Below are 16,054 nucleotides of genomic sequence, written 5' to 3'. Positions count from 1 at the left end.
YTGTCATTTCCAGCAATCTAAACCAATTTCCCTCCCCTAGTGTGCCTGAAATGTGATTTGCAGGAGAGATTGCTCGACCCAGCTCTATTCTCCGGGGCAGCCGATGGCACCATGAGAACAGCGGACATGAACTCACTCTGCCAAATGGCTGCTTGGCCAGCTATGGCACTGTATAAACTCCGGGTTGTGAAGTAAGTGTTGGTACGTGCTGTGTGCTTGGTGCTTGGAAGGCTGAGGTAATGGCAGCCTTCATTCTTCCTCTGCAATTTCAGCTAGGAACCAGTAACATCAACATGAAGAACTGGGGACTCAGAGTCCTAGTGAGCAAAATTCTCATGCACGGCGCCCTGTACCTCTTAGTGTTATGCAATAGCACAACCTACACATGCTGAAAGGAGTGCAGCRTTAAAATGCTGCCACACCAGCTGTTTATGAGTGAAACCAGATGTTATACACGCAGCAATCGTTCCCCTGCAGTGTGAAGCCAACTAACTGCCCTGTAGGTTGTGGCTGGTATGCCATATATAAAACTGCTGTTCCCTCACTACCTGATGGGACTACAGTGATTAACTGGCCTTAAGAGCCTGAGCTAGTTAGCTGACTAATGGGTAAAAAAGCAAGCAAAGCCTCATAGTGCTAGGTGACTTCAGGTAAGCATTCATTCTCTTTCCATCAGCAGTGTGTGCTGCTAGGCAGGCAGAATGACAAGAAAAGTGATGTTCTCTAGTGTCTTTTCTGAGGCCTGTTTATATTCAAAATTGTATGTAATTACTGAGCACCTAGCTATATGGTGGTTCTTGCAGTGATTCTCAGCCTGTCAGTAGCTGAGGAGCACTCAGTAGTTGTCTGTAAACTGCCCATGACCAAAGCAGTGCAGCTGCTTCATCGTCTGTCACCCATGGCAAGAAGTGGGCTGTGGACTGGCCACATCAAGCACTGCAGAGTGTGCAGTGGTGTTTGTGGGGGGATGCTGGCTGTGTGCAGGAGCAGAGCACAATATATCACAGTTTAAGTGATGGATAGTCACAATCCAGTAAAATCACTTAGGAGGGGATGTAATTGCCTGGGTGTGTTATTGCCCAAGAGGCCAGATTAATAACTTGTTTTGTACACAAAGTGCATGAAGATCTGGCATGCTCCTGGGCATGCTCCTGTCAGTACTGACAACACAGATACAAGGGAATCTGGGAGCATGCTGGGGAGTGCTAAATTCAGTGCTGATCAGCAAGAAAGCCATGCCAGTCCTTTTCACTGCAAATAGTGACAGGCCACAGCAATACAGACAGTAAATGCTTGTAACAACATTGCAGCTGATACTGCCATGGCCACTTGAGCTTGCCATCCCCAGGCGGAGTCTTCCTGCTGGCTATGCTTCGCTAACACAAGCTGTACGTTTTCAGAGCTCTGAAGTCTGAAGGGGTCTGTGAGTCAGTACTGTATGGACTGCCCTTCATCATCAAGCCCACAAGCTGCTGGCAGCTAGACTGGGATGAACTGGAGACAAACCAGCACAGCTTCCATGCTCTGTGCCACAGTCTTCTGGTGAGTGTGCGCAAATTGCAGTCTGATGGAGGGGGATTGCCATGGAAAGGAAAAGTCAGCACATATCTAGTAAGGTCTATCTAGCTTGCACCAGAAACATATTTCAAAACCTGCAGCTTAATTGCATGGGTTAGAGTTGGGCCTGTGAGTCCTTCCAGCCAATGGAAAGAAGCTACTGTATATAAAAGCTAAGAGACAACTCCCCAGGCTATCAGAAATCCAATGCTTAGAGTTATGAGGTATAAAATTCTGTCTTGGAGACAGACATGCATTTTTAATTGTGAAAATAATTAACCAAGGCTAAGGATGTGAAGAACTTTGCATTACTGGCAAGTCTTAAATCAAAATTGGATGTTTTTCTTAAGAATCGTCTTACATTCAATTAACAAACTCAGGTTATCCTCCAAATAATGCAAAATAGTGTTCATAGTCCGATATATATGAACATCTTTCTGCCCCTCAGCCCAGCAGCCCCTACAATGAAAGTGCTGAAGGAAGTGACTAGCGCCCACTGATCATATTGGTTTTGGCTTTTGATGTTTAGAAAAGGAACTGGATGCTTTTGGCCAAATGCGAGCCACAAAACACTAGTCCAAGCTGGAACATCACGGTGCATTCCTACTACATCATTGTCCCGTCTGACTCTGCCACGCTGCTTGTCAAAGCAGTCGCCGTCAGAGAGCTCCTGCTGCCGTCGACCTTCCCAGCCCTCCTTGCTGAGCATCCTGAAAGCGTGCGTGGCCCTATAGAGGCAAGTCATTGATGACCTTGCACAAGAATACATAGCAAGGATCCCACGTGTGCAAGTGGGGACTGGGTAATAATCAGGCTTTGTGCACAGGACATGCTGTTGCTGCTAATTTTGCATCTATCGTCCCTATTGCTGGGGAACAGGGATCTCCTCAGACTGCAGAAACTGGTGCTTCAGGCATAAGACAAATCAACACAAGGTGTCTCTGTTTCTTCCAATAGGTTCACGGTTCTGCATTTCCTGTTGTGCAGCCGTATGTGTTTTTCTTGAGTTTTCTGGCTCTGCTTCAGGTGCTGCCAGAAAGGACAGAGCCCTGACTACAGGCTTTAGCAGATGAATAGAGGAGGAGTAGCTGTGAAAATGGCTAGGGCCAGCTGGAGTATGCTAGAGCACTCCAAAACTTCCTCACAACAGCTAATATGTATATACCTCCTATAGTTTTCCTCTCAAACAGTAAATGTTCATAGAAGCAATGTTGCTGTGTGGGATGGCAAGCTCCATCAGCTTCTGCGGCTGGGAAGGCAGTGGGATGCAGAGGAAGCAGGCAGATGTTGGCAGAAGCCCCAGGCCTGAGGTGTGAATGCAAAAAGACCCMATTTCCTGCTGGTGTGACAGCCTTGCAGTACATGCTCAGACTAGCCTGGGAAAGGACCACCCTACAAGGCTTCTGTCACAGTCCCCGAAATAGAGCAGAAAGACTTGGAGTCTGTCTCACTGAAGGGGAGAGGAGGGCACAGGGGARAGACCTGAATGGTAGCAAAGCAAAGGCCACATGCTCTTGAGATCAGAGCTGCCCGTCTTTACCCCATCAAAGTTCCTCTAGGAATACACAGTGGTGAGTGCAGGTCTAGTGCTGGAGCTACTCTGCCAGCCCCTGCAAGGAGCAGGGAGAGCTGCATGGGGCGATCTCCCACAGCTAAAAGCACCAGTCAGGGCAGGAGACCTCAGTGCAYGAGGCATGTGGGCAGGAGCAAGGCCGAGGCACGTGGAGGGGATTGCAAGAGCAGAAAAGAGGCATTGGCTCTGAGATGAAGGTGCAGTAAGGGATGGTGGAGTTGGTAGAGCAAGTGGAGGCAGGCCCATTGGGAAGGAGAAGCCTTATAAAGCAGAGAGTTGAGGGTGGCAGTGTCCAGGCAAGGCTCTCCAGCTTGTTGGCCTATTCTGGGCACAGCGGAGAATAGTACTGTATCCTGCAAGGACATGCATAAACCCACCATACCTGGGTGCGGTCACCTATTGCTCCATACACAGCCAAGAACAGTCCTTGTGGGTAGCAGCACAGGCAAAGGTCCTTTCTCCCATCGCTGCAAGATGGCAAAGAGCATCTGCAGCACTCATCCCTGGAAAAAAAAAAAAAAAAAAATCAAACACCCTCCTCTCCCCCCCCACCCAGCCCAAAACACAAATCCTGCAGCCTCCACCTGTCACATCACACTGCCAGTGGGACCTGCCTCTTTCTTCTGTCTGAGCAGAGTGCCCTGAACAGCCTGGAAGTGGAAGTCACTTATAACCCCCTGCACCTGAAGAACAACCTCTACAAGTACCTGAAGAATATGTTGCACAGACCCATGCACAGGCAGCAAGCCCAGCCCAGGGACCAGCGACCAGAGCGGCATCAGCCCAAGCAGGTATGTCTGTCATCTTCCACTGGCCCAGGCAGGCCCTGTTCTGCCTTTCTAGTCTGCTTCCTTCGAAAGGGCTGCGAGCAGCTCCCCAGTGCCCCAAAGGTACAGGGAAGGCAACATATGGCAGGAGCAACATTCACCTGCAGCTGGAAGAGCAAAGAGGGAGGGGTGTAGCCTACATTCATGCGATCGAGGAAGGGGCTGTTGAACAGTCAGCACATGCAGACACAAGGAGCCAGAGTGCTGTGAGCCGTTTGACAAGCCAGCTCCTCCTTCCACAACGCACATTAATATTTTGTCCCTGCATTGCAGCATCAGAGCAGAGCCAAAGCCACTGTAGCTCCTCTTCTGATGGCTCCTTCTCCTGTCCAACTGTTCAGACCAGCAGCAGCGAGGAAGGATTCCTGTGAGCGCTCCCTGCTCCCTGAAGAGGATGATGAGTTCCTGCAGGTTCTGCAGTGAGGATATCCCTGGGCACTGCTCGACTGTTCATGTGCAGTCGTGGCTTGGCTTCTGCTAGGCTGCCAGGCCTTTTGCGCTGGGCCGGAAGTGGTCAGGCAAGACACTAAGCTCGGCCTTGGTCAGACAGGCACTTCCCATTGTTTGTTCCTCCTTGTTGTTTTATGGTTTTGTTAGTCATCAAGTCAGCCTGCAGGAAGCCTGCTACCCTGGGGCCCTCTGTCCAGAGGCTCAGCTGTCCCCAGCAACACCGTTTCCCTTTCTCGTCAGCACACATCACCAGCATGCATCAAATTATGGTTTCTGAGAACAGGCAAGTACAGCCCACAAACCACAGATTGTTTTCAGTGAGTACAGAAAAGCTGCAGGCAGGGCCGTGAGGAGGTCAGGCAGATATATAAAGCAGGCAGTAATGGCAAGCTTGCTTCGTCCTGCAGGAGCAGGTTCAGCAAGGTGTTTGAATAAGCACGAAACAGGGCTTTTGAATTTAATCTTAAAGCCCTGAACACTTCCCTCTTGAGAGCAGCACTACCCATGATGACACCAATTTGCCTGCTTCCATATTTGATCTCACTGTTCGACGACTCCTCTCCCCAGCTCTCCGAGGGGTTTGTAGCCAGTGCCCAAGCCAGCAGCTATGCCCCGGCTGGCTCCTGCACAGTGACAACCAGCTGCAGCTGGAGCCCCAGCACAGCTCTCTTCTCCCAGCCAACTGCTGCTTGGACTCGCTCCTTCCGGCATATCTGCACCTGTGGGGCTGTTCTGCGAGCCAGCATGGTAGGTACTTTTCACCAGGGCTGAGAAGACAGGGAGATGACCTGAAGCTTTCCAGGGAGCTTCTGCTCTCCAGCACTCCGGAGCRCTTGCACAGAGGCCAGTCCCAGTTTTTCAGTGCAGGCACAGGACAGCTGTCTCTGCCAGGGTAGGAGTTGAGGACAGCTCAACTGAAGAGAGGTGGGGCAGACTCACTGGGGCTTCCTGGATGCTGAGCATCAGCAGGGGTTGGTGTTCCACTTACTTGGTTCTGATGGTCGTTTCCAAATAAAGTTCACCTGTGTAACTGTTAACTCATGACTTGTAGTTTACAGCATGCACGGTGTGCCTCAAACCACTGCCTCATCACGCAGGCTGCCTGGGTGCGTGCTGAGCCTGGGCCCAGCTTCCCGCCGTCCCGCTCTGCCCTTGCTGCTGGTGTCTGCCGCAGGGACCTGCTCCTCCCAAGCCCCTGCAGCGCTCTGCGCCCGGCGGGAGGCTGCAGCCCAGCCAGCTGCTCAGGGTAGGACGCCAAGGGCAGGCAGCCCTGCAGACACGGGAGAGGAGTTTATTGGGGTGCATGCAGAGGGCTGATCCCTGCCTGCCTCTAACCAGGTAACAGCATGAGGAACTGCGGGATGCTGCAGGCAACAAAGGGCAGTAAAGTACATGCAAATGGTGCAGCCTGGGGCATGCGAAGGAGACAACAGGGGGAAAATGGCAGGATCAGGCAGATAAGGCAAGGGGGGAATTAGCTTGACAGAAGCGATGGTCCAGGTGGAAATTACCATGGCAACCATATCAGAAATACCAAATCAGGGAACAAAGTCAACAGAGCACCTCGCCAGTGGGAAAGGGCAAACAGGGGCAAGTGGTTTATTGGGGAGGAAAGGAGGCTGTTAAAGGGAAAAGTTGGGAAGGGGTTAAAGGGAATATAAGGGGAAGCAAATCACAGAATCTGGACTATTTGGGGGTCACTGTCGAGCCACCCTCCACCTGGTCACCACAGTGTGGAGCAGGGCAATAACCCTGGTGTTGCTCTGACCACGCTTGTGTCCGACTGACTTTGACCGTCATAGGGGACCCAGTGCTTTTCCTAATGCTGGCATGGGACTGGACTGGGCATCCTGGCAGAATAGTTGTGTCAGGCCTGCACCATAGGCCTCCTAAAAAGGAGGAGGAAGCAGCTATAAAAGGACACATCTTTTGAAGGGTAACAGCAAAAGCAAACCCCAGGGAAAAGGGCTGGTTCGGCTTTGAACAGCTGCCAAGCCATTCCCTCCCAGTAAAAACTGCCACCTGTCCTGCAGAGACCAAGGCTCCTGCTTCTGCTGCATCCCAGCTGTAGCTGCTACTCCTGCACTCAGTGACACGACTCAGCTAAGCCAGGACATGGGTTTCTTGCAGAGGAGAGCAGGGAGCCACACAGGCTGTCCTCGCATGAGGAAGTCTGATAGGCACAGGACACCCCATGTGCTATCCAGTCTTGGGTGGCTCCTTGCACCTGGACAAGGCAGGAGTGAACAGAGCTGCTAGTCCAGGACCATTTTTGCAGCGTAAGAAAATGTGCAGAGCGAACGACCAAGCATAAGCCACGTACCCCCAAGCACCTCAGCAAAGCCTCGACTGGGACTGGCTGCTCCTCCGGCTGCCAGGATCCTGCTTCCCACACACAGACTGCATTCAGCTACAGCACACAACCAGCGATGTGCCCGGCTGTGCTCGCGCCCTGTTGCTTCACTGCATACCATGTGGAAATTGGAAGGAGATGGAGGAAGTGGAGCAAAGGGAAGGGAAAGAAGGCAGACAGAAGAGCTCCTAATCCAGCCAGAATCTAACAAGATCGTATCCTTGTCCTAGAGACAGGGTTCATTTCAGACCTTTGCTTTGGCAGCAGGAAGGCTGTGACCAGCCGAAGTCTCGCTCCGTATTTGCCTTATTTCTTATGCTTTCCCAAAAGCATTATTACACCACTGACAACTGCCAGAAGGGAGATGAAGTGGAGAAACAGGGCGGCGACCTGAGGAAGATGGCAAGTCTGGTCCACGACAGAAAGCTAGAAAAGAACAGACCGTCTTTCCTGACCAACAGAGACCAAGAGCCTTCCCCGCCACGCACCTTCTCCCTCACGCGTCAGGGTGCGTAAATAAAGCAGGCCACGCGCAGACACGCTCCTCCTGTCCCGTGCCCTTACCTCACAGTTTCGAGTCTGCTGCTGCAAGGCCTGATGTYGTTGCCGAAGCAAAGAAGAAAAACCCTTTCCTCCCACCCAGCCAGGAGGGGGGGAGGGCTGTGCRGAGAGCAGTGGTCCTGGCGCCCATCCAGGCAGTGTTTCCTTCTCCTCTCCCACCCTCTTTAGTGAAGCTGGGTTGGCCACGTCACGTGTCCACCACGCTCAGCTCCACAGGACGGAGCAGACACAATGTGCTGAGACACAGCGACCACGGTGATCGAGATGCACAAGTGGCCAAGGTAGCATGGGTGGAAAAGCCCTGGACCTCTCATTGGACTTGGAGAGCCTCGGACTGGCACCATGAGGAAGGATTACGGGCAGGTGGCCTGGGCCACCACTAAGCTCTGCCCAGAGCTTTTCTCAGGAGCAGACATGCAGGACAGCTGCCGGATGTGAAAACCCACCATGCACAGGAATGCAAGCCCAAGGGTCRCCCAGCAGCCACCCGCAGGGAACAAGCGTGTGCCCCTTCTCTGGGGCTGCAACAGGCCTCAGCCTCCCCCAAGGTCCCCAGGCCCCGTTGGCTTCCTCCCTTCTCCCACAGCAAAGCCTCAGCAAGGCAGAGGACCCAACACAGGAGAACAAACAGCCACAGATTGGTCCTGGCATCAGCCACGCTGCATCGTTACAGGGACTGAGGCTTCCCCACCCCAGCTGGGCATCGGCCAAACACCTGGGTCAGACCTCACCACCTCGTTGCCATCTCAGCAGAGGCTGCAGACATGAACCTGATTCTCCAAACTCTCCCACTGGTTTGTGGCTCCTCCGGTCTGAGCTGGGGCTGCAGAAGTCATGCTTAATCTTCTGCACAGGTACCTTGCGCTGCCGCTTGTCAGCTTGTGGCTCTGCTGCTGTCCATATCAGCAGGCTGGTGCACCTGCACGAGCAGTCAGTAGCCCCAGCCAAACTCAGGGACATCTGACACTGGGGTGTCTGGTCTAGTCCCACAGAGAAGGGGTCATCCCAAGCCTTTCAAGGGCAGCTGCTCCTAGGGGGGGAGAAGGAGGTTCAGCAGAGTGATGAGGCTGGGGGAGATCCTTCAGCTCATCAGCAGCCACTGAGCTCTAGCACAGACCTGGAGCCTGGCTCCCAGCGCAGGGTCCAGTCTGTTTTTAAGCTTAGAGGAGACCCACATGTTTTCAGGTCATCCCAGCATTTCACGCTCTGACCAGCAAGTCAAGCTCCCTGCGAGCCTGACTCTCGCGCCTCTTAYGCCCCTGGCATCGCAGCATCCCACCCGCAGCTGGGCCCGGCACCCGCTTCTCTTTGCAGTTTCCTCTCAGCTCAGTAGCTCTGGTACAGAAATGCATGTGCCCCAATTCCTCCCATAGCTAGGCACCGTGCTCAGCAACACTGCACAGGCATCTCCCCCATCCATATGCCTGACAGCTGTCCACCCCAGGTATGCCACAGACAAATGTCTCATTCCAAGACGCAGAGATTTTAATATCAAAATAATTTTGTATAAAAATATTTTTGGAGATGGTGACGGTGAGCAGCCCTCCATAAAGAGCAGGCCACGCACCGCAGCAGGCACCCCAGTCTTGCGGTCTGGCTGGACGGGGAGCCAGAGCAGAGCCACAGGCTCTGGATCCACAGCAGCAGGCATGGAAAGATGCAGCTATCTCCTCCCGCCGGGTCAGGAGGTGGCTGTGGAGCCAGCTCCAGAGCCAGGGAAGCACCCTGGCACCTGCATCAGCCACAGCTCTCCTGCTGTCAGCTGTGCAAAGGACCTCCAGCGCCGATGAGCCAGAGGGGCACTGCCTCATCCAGGACAGTCCCCATGCCCAAGGCCACTTGCAGGACCCGTGGAGGATAGCAGCCTATGCTGCTCACCAGCAGGTCTGTGCCCCACAGCGCTTCCCTGGCACGCAGGGCAGCAGCACATTATATCTCTCCTAGGTCCTCATAGACAGGTGACAAGCTGTTCTCATCCACAGACTGCTCCTTCTTCTGCACATGCTGGGGCTTCACCACCTGGCTGTACAGCACCTCCACATTGTTATTGTTGCTGCTATTAAGGCTGGGTTTGATGGCCATCTTCTCAGGAGCAGGGTTCACCCGTCGCCTGCCGGGCTCCATGCTTCTCTCAGCACCTTTAGGGATAAAGGCTGCCTGGGGCTTGGGGGCAGGCACTGGCTTGGGGCCCTTGGTCTTGAAGGCAGGTACCGAGTAGTCATCTGTGCTGGGGTTGTAGGGATACTCGTAGCCGCCCTTGCCGTCGTGGCCCTGGGTACGCCAGGCCTCGTCTGTGGGCCGTGCTTCATCATAGATGCAAGTGGAAGGGGGCAGAGAGCGGGGGGCACAGCCTTCAGGCTCATCATAGATGGGCTCCTTCCGCGCCGGTGGTGCCAGCGCCTGGCTCCCCCCGTCAGCCCGGACCTGCTCGTACATGCCCGAATACGGCGGCACCGGCACCCGGAGCTTTGTCTCTTCCAGGGCTCTGCTGGGCACCTTGGCCTTGCTCCCGGGCTTGCTGTCTACAGGGTCCGAGTAGAGCGGGTCCAGCCGGGACTGGAAGCCCTTCACCGAGTCCAGAGGCTCCGAGTACACGCTGGACAGGTCCTCAGCTGGCAGCACGGCTCGGGGCACTTTTGGCAGAGGGGAGCGCGGGGGTGTGCTTGGGACTGCAGGCTTGGCTTGCGGCATGGGGGGCTCTGGCAGAGTCCGGGTCTTCAGCAGAGATGCGGCATCTCTCTCCTCCGCCACAGCGCTGGGCCTGGGTGCCAGCCCTGCTTTGGGTACCATGGTGCTGTCCCCCTCTGCAGGCAGCTCGAGGCTCAGGGAGTCAGCCAGGGCCTGGCGGATCAGTACCATTCTGGGGCTGTCCGAATCCAGTGAGCCACAGCTTTGCCGATTCTCCTCCACCTGCGCTTTCTGCTCCCGGATGGAGGCTTCCACCAGGCGGAAAATCTCATTGCCCTGCTTGGTCTCAAAGGTGAAGTTCCCTGGGCCAGAATCACAGCGCCTGCCAGCTTCGAAGGAGAACATCACCTGCAGGGAAGTGAAAGGGTCACATCCTGCCCAGCATCCTGCAACCCAGAGCCTCACGCAGGATGCTGCTTCCTGCTGAAGAGCAGATGGCTGCAGGACCAGTCCTGCACTTCCAGCAAGAAGACTTCACTGCTGCTCCCTCTGCTCTTAGCAACGAGGGCAGCCGCTAAGAGCACTACACTAATGGCACAGCGTGTTCTGCGGCTGCACAGCACCGCTCTGCCTGTGCGGGGAGAGGCTGCGCTGCCCAGAAGCCTGGAACAAGCTGTGAAACAGGAGTGGGACACACTGGAGGGGACATCACTGCAAGACACTCCAGGCCCAGAGCTGCAGATCCTGCTGGAGATCTGCTGCCTTACCYGAGCTTTTCCAGCAGGTCCAGCAGGGTCGGCAGCTGGCACCAGATAGTCTAGGAAATAATATGCAGTTGGCACTAGAGACAAAGCAGGGTGACAAGGTGAGTAACAGTTCAGCAGGAGAAACTATTATGGGCAGAAGGGTAAGTCAGCATTAGTCAGGCAGAAGGGAAGCAATCCAGAGATAAGAGATGCACGACAGAGGAACAGGGCTTTCCACTGGAGAAAGGCCAGAAGCAGTAGCTTGGCTACTAACAGCCAATGAGCAAAGTATTTGCCTTACAAGCATTACTCTGTTAGTGGTATAGAGTACTTTATAGAGAAATTTYGCAGCAAGGCTGTGTTTCTTAGGCCCTGAACACACACCTATGTGCAAGTTCCCACCTGCAGATGGCAAGACCCTTCCTGAACCTCAGTACCTGAACCTAGGTGAGATTTTCTGCCTTACTAGTGCTCTCTCATGTGCAACAGCCCCGCTTGCTCTGAAATGCATCTAATAAAGCCAAGACACAGCTTCCAGGAGCAACCACAGCAGGATCCGACTACACCTTGATCCCCTGCTTCACAGTTGGTCCAGGTCTGAACACTCCCAACACAAGCTCAGCCAAGGTGTCGCTGCGGGTGCAGCCACTGCACGTGCTCCTCACACCATGTGGCTCTAGTCCTTCCCCCAGCTCAGGCCCCGCAGACAGGCCAGATGCCTCCCCAAGAGTCACTCAGACAGTTTCCACTTCTGTTCTCACAAAGTGCAGCAGAAAGCACCACGAGGAGGCTGCAGCTGACACCACTGCTTCTATAAACAACCCCGGGGAGACCACTTCCTCTGCACGCAGCACGGCCTGCGGGGCAGGTGCCTCTCGCACCCAGGGGAGCAGCACGAGGATTGGGGGATTCTCCGCTGAAGGACACTGGGGAGGGGACAGGCCTGCGTGGGTCGGCCAAGCTCAGAGCAGCACACCCAAAAAGGCAAACAAATCTAGAATAACTGATGTCTCAAACAGCCAAACCTGCTCACGTCACTGTTCTTTGGAACAGACAGGCGGCAGCCGGGGCAGAAGAAGGTGCACACAGAGCCAGGGCTGCAAAGAGCCAAGCTCCCTGCAGGTTGGGACAGCCCTGCAGAGTGCAGGAGCAGGGCACGTGCGCTGCTGGCACGGGGTAGGGATCACCGGAGAGGAGAAGAGAGGACAATCCAGCTGCAGGGGTGTCTGGCAGATGGGCAGGCGGGGGCTGGAACAGTCCCAACAGGAGTGGGGCAAGGACCACATGCACAGCATGCCCTCAGCAGGGACAGGCATCCTGCTAGCCCACGCTCCTGCACAGTGACACAGGGACACTCGCCATCACAGGCTGGGAGCTGGGGACAGGCTGAGGATCACATATGCTGCTGGGGAATGAAGCTGCCCTTTCCGCAGTYACCAAGGACTGCAGCAGCTCCAGTGCATGGCAGGGCCTGCTGCACGGCTGCCACAGGCAGGTTCTGGCACATCAGCTTGTTGACCTTCAGCCACAGAAAGTCTGCAGGGTAACGGGCCTCAGCCCACAGCACACAGGTTCCCTACCCACCTTGTCTCGGCCATATCTCCGAAGCAGCCGATAGGGCCAGACGTAGAGGGTCTCCTTCGTCTGCGGGTCCTTCAGGATGAGGCTGTCACGCTCAGCCTTGAGCACGTAGGCACCATGCAGCTCGCAGCGCTCCGCAGCCTCTGTTCGCTGCACCGTCACCCAGAAGATGTTTGCTGTGGGGACAGGGGCAATCAGGGGATGCAGACAAAACACCCTCCCCAGCTCCAAGCAAGGCCCAGTCCGGCCTCCAAGGCCCCCGGCATGGAGACGGTCCAAGGACATGGGAAGGGCACCCGAGCCCAGCCCAGCAGCAGGCTCTACCTTCATCCCGAGAGTAGTAGATGGAGTTCACGGCCATCTCCAGGGCTGGCACCTCCACGCTGCCCTCTCTGCCACGCCGGGCTGCCGTGCTGGCATCGCCGGGGCCGTTTCCCTGCCAGGGGAGAGCAGATCAGCCCCAGCTCCCTTGTCCCGCGCTGGCCCCCCCGGGCCCCTTGCAGCCGGCTGCCACACTGTGACTCCACTCGCCCCTCACRGCCAGCACCCACGGCTCGGTCCAGTGGCCAGCTGCCCTCCCCACGGGGCCCACCTCCCCCCCACGGCCTGGCTGTTCTCCAACCGCACCGAGCCCTTCCCCGCCCACAGCCAGGGAGAGACCCCCCACCTGCCCCGAGCCAGCAGGACCCACGGACAGACGGGGTCCAGCTGTGCCCGAGGAGCACCCCTGGGACCGCCGGCAGGACCCCAGGCCCGCCCGGCCCAGCGCGTGGCCTGGGTGCAGGAGAGAAGCGGTTGTCCCCAGCAGCCCTTCCCCCGGGCCCTGGGCTCCAGGGCAGCAGGCCCTGCGGGGCGCAGACGCGAGCCGGCCCTGACACGCGGCTTCCTCCGGCTGCGGCAGCCAGCGATCYGACGTGCCCCACTGCGCAGCTGCTCATCTGACCCGCTCTGGCAGGGCCTTGGCCACCCGGATGTCCTGGTGTCAACGCGGAGAACAGCTCTGCTTCCTCACGGATATGCTCCAAGGCAGGCAGCGTCGGCACCCACAGCGCCGCGCAGGCCCAGCTGTGCTCTCCCCGCAGCACAGACAAGGGGGGCACACGAGACGACCCAGTAACGCAAGGGCCTCTGCGCCCGGCCTCTGCACGGGCAGGAAGACGTTGCCAGCATCGCTGCGCGCAGCCCGCAGAAGGGAAGCAAGCACTTCTACATTTAGCGCATGCAGAACTGAAAGTGCAACGCGTACACGCCGACTGTCAGAGCCGGCGCCCGTCTGCAGCAGGGTCTCCTAAGGGCCTGCGCGGGGGACGCGCCCCCCGTGCTAACACRGGAGAGCAAAGATCCCCCTCCAGGGAAGCCCCATGCAAATCGAAGACTCACAGGTGCCCTGCAAGAGCAGCTTCAGGAGGTTTTGCGCCATTGCATGAGGGTCTGTATTCAGACAGGAGCTGAAAAACGTTTCTCACGGTCAMAGTACATGGGATGGGGTTGCAGCAGGATGTGTGTCTTGCAGAAGGCAAATTGTCACAGTTTCAGTTCAAAACTGGTCAAGTGGGCTTCTTAACAGGAGGCAAGGCCCTAACAGGCCCTCTTGTTTGCCTCCTTGTCAGGCTGGGGACTGCTGAAACCTAGTGTCCTAGAGCTGAGGGCTCCTGCTCAGCTAAAGCATCCAATATAGAAGGGCTCCAGCCTGGGATCAGGAAGTCAACAGCTAGCAAGTCTGCCAGAGCCCTTTAGGGCTCCCCTGGACTCTGCTTTCCCTCATCTTCAAAAGAAAAAGAAATTCCGGCCTGAACTGAAACTGATCTCAAAAGCATGCTCCMAGGGTAGATGATCAAAAATCACCACCGCTCCTTGCTCCCTTGCCTCCTCTTCAGCTCCTTGCAGAGAGACCAGGCGCAGCTCCTGCGCCTCTTGCTGCAGGCCAGGCCTTTCCAAAACACACGCCATCCTCTCGGCGCTTTGCTAACCTCTTCCCAAACCATCAGTGTGCTTCACGAGCACCAGCATCCAGCTAACAGCTACTGTGCGAGGGAAAGTGCGAGCACCTTCCTGCTCCAAGCAGATGCTCCTCTGCCTTGCCACTGCCCCACATCACCCTGTGAAGGCGCACCTGTGGGTTCCCAGCTCAGCCCCACAAGCCCTTTCCAGGGAAAAGGCAGCAACACTGTGCACAAAACGGACTTCGGCATGGACAAGGAGCGATTCCCAGTGCCATACCTGTGCTCCTCGGCCTGATCAGCAGGCACTCACCGCACAAACACATTTGGTTCGACAGCAGGCTGCAGGAAGAGGCAAGCAGGGACAAAAAATGGCTTAAGATAAGTCGGGTTCAGCAAAAGTGGGTCCCTGTGGGAAGATCCTGGGATTGCCAGCTTCACAGCCGGTCATCGAACGGGGCAGCCCTGCCCAGCACTCACAAAGCTGGAATCAGCCAGAATACAACCCAGAGCCTGTGCAGGCGTCTCGTCCTGCGGAGGAGAGAGCCGGGGCACCCGGAGGGACCGGGCGAGCGCCAACGGCTCTGCAGAGCAGCGTGGATGGCCGTACTTGCAGGCCGCTCGCTGGTCTGCGAACTTTGCCTTCCCACGGGGGTGTCTCACGCGGGGCAGGCAGACTGCCGCGTGCGCTGGCTGCTGCTCTAGGGAAGAGCTGCAGAGCTGCCCGTGCTCCCCGGCAGGGCCGGCTGGTCTCTCACAGGGCCCGGGCGCAGGGCAGGGGAGCCCGAGGGCTCTGCCACGGGCCTGGCACCGACAGGCTGCACCCTGCTGCCAAAAAGGGGCGAGMCCCAAGGCTGGGCAGGAGGGCGACAGCCAGCACCGGAGCTGCTGGYATCATCTGCCCAGCAGCCAGGCAAGGCCCCTGGTGCCAGGTGCACGTGCAGGGCTCTCCACAGCATCGTTTCYGCCCCTCCCGCGGCAGGAACGGCAGGCAGCAATCAGGCCGACAGCCTCCACCCGCACTAGCTGCGGTCCCTGGGGGGGTGCAAGGCTCTAGGCAGCGGGAAAACAGCCAGGCCTTAAGATGCGAGCCACAAGCAAGAAGTTACCCGAGAACACGCCGAGGAGTCCTGCGACCACGCGAACCTAACCCATCCGGCTGCCAGCACGGCCGAGAGCTGCGCAGAGGGACCCGGCAYCCCAGAGCCGAGCTCCCCGGGCTCCCGGGACCCCGCAGCTGCGAAGGGGGGAGCAGTGCAGCCTCCCCCTCCCTGCCGTGCAGGCCCCCGTGCCCAGGCCTGCCCCGCATGGGTCTTCTGGGGGCCCTGCCGGGGCCAGTGCGCCGCCCACGGAGGCGAACCGCGGCCGGGCTCTGGCTGCGGGGCCTGGGACGGCTCCGGGCGCATCCCGCCACCTCCGCAAGCCACCTCGCGCGGCTGCCGGCCCCTCTCCTCGGCCCCGTGCTCACCGGGAAGGCGATCTCGCACAGCTTCGTCACCCACTCCTCGCTCTGCTGCTTGTCGGCCGCAAACAGGTAGCTCCTGTCGCTGGTCTCCAGGCAGAAGGCAGTGGTGCCGCCCCGGGGGCCGCTCTCGGCGGCGGGGGCCACGCTGATGCAGTCGGCCAGCCGCACGATCTTCTTGTCCAGCCGCTTGGTGCTGAGCTTCTCGGGCGCGCCGGCCTGGTCCTTGCAGTCGAAGAACTCGAGGCGGGCGACGCCGTGCTGGCTCGCCGGGTACAGCACGAACCAGTTCTTCTTCCATCGCTGCGGGGGCGCCGCGGTCACGGCGGGGCCGGGCCGAGCTGCGCCCCGCGGCCGGCCCGGGCCCCCCCCGGAG

At 57.2% G+C, this 16,054-nt stretch overlaps 2 protein-coding genes across 3 annotated transcripts in view; one reads left to right on the top strand and one right to left on the bottom strand.

The window, feature by feature from the left end:
* The window catches only part of M1AP (meiosis 1 associated protein), a 40,698-nt gene extending 35,254 nt beyond the window's left edge, over positions 1-5,444 (top strand). For both annotated transcript variants that reach the window (XM_026091478.1, XM_026091479.1), the window contains exons 5-9: positions 41-191; positions 1,401-1,542; positions 2,087-2,293; positions 3,766-3,921; positions 4,231-5,444. In XM_026091478.1, the coding sequence (XP_025947263.1) occupies positions 41-191; positions 1,401-1,542; positions 2,087-2,293; positions 3,766-3,921; positions 4,231-4,380 (806 nt within the window). In that variant the 3' untranslated portion in view covers positions 4,381-5,444. The remainder of the gene's footprint in view (positions 1-40; positions 192-1,400; positions 1,543-2,086; positions 2,294-3,765; positions 3,922-4,230) is intronic.
* A 3,339-nt stretch (positions 5,445-8,783) lies between these two features.
* The window catches only part of DOK1 (docking protein 1), a 9,323-nt gene continuing 2,052 nt past the window's right edge, over positions 8,784-16,054 (bottom strand). Inside the window, exons 2-5 of the mRNA XM_026091466.1 lie at positions 15,685-15,981; positions 12,601-12,712; positions 12,280-12,452; positions 8,784-10,357 (exon numbers count right to left, since the gene is read on the bottom strand). Coding sequence (XP_025947251.1) covers positions 9,251-10,357; positions 12,280-12,452; positions 12,601-12,712; positions 15,685-15,981 — 1,689 coding nt within the window. The 3' untranslated portion in view covers positions 8,784-9,250. The remainder of the gene's footprint in view (positions 10,358-12,279; positions 12,453-12,600; positions 12,713-15,684; positions 15,982-16,054) is intronic.

Source organism: Apteryx rowi, unplaced genomic scaffold, assembly GCF_003343035.1.
Source record: "Apteryx rowi isolate R43461 unplaced genomic scaffold, aptRow1 scaffold_903, whole genome shotgun sequence".
Lineage (NCBI taxonomy): Eukaryota > Metazoa > Chordata > Aves > Apterygiformes > Apterygidae > Apteryx > Apteryx rowi.
Note: the sequence above shows the minus strand (reverse complement) of the source record. Positions and strands in the feature narration are given on the sequence as shown.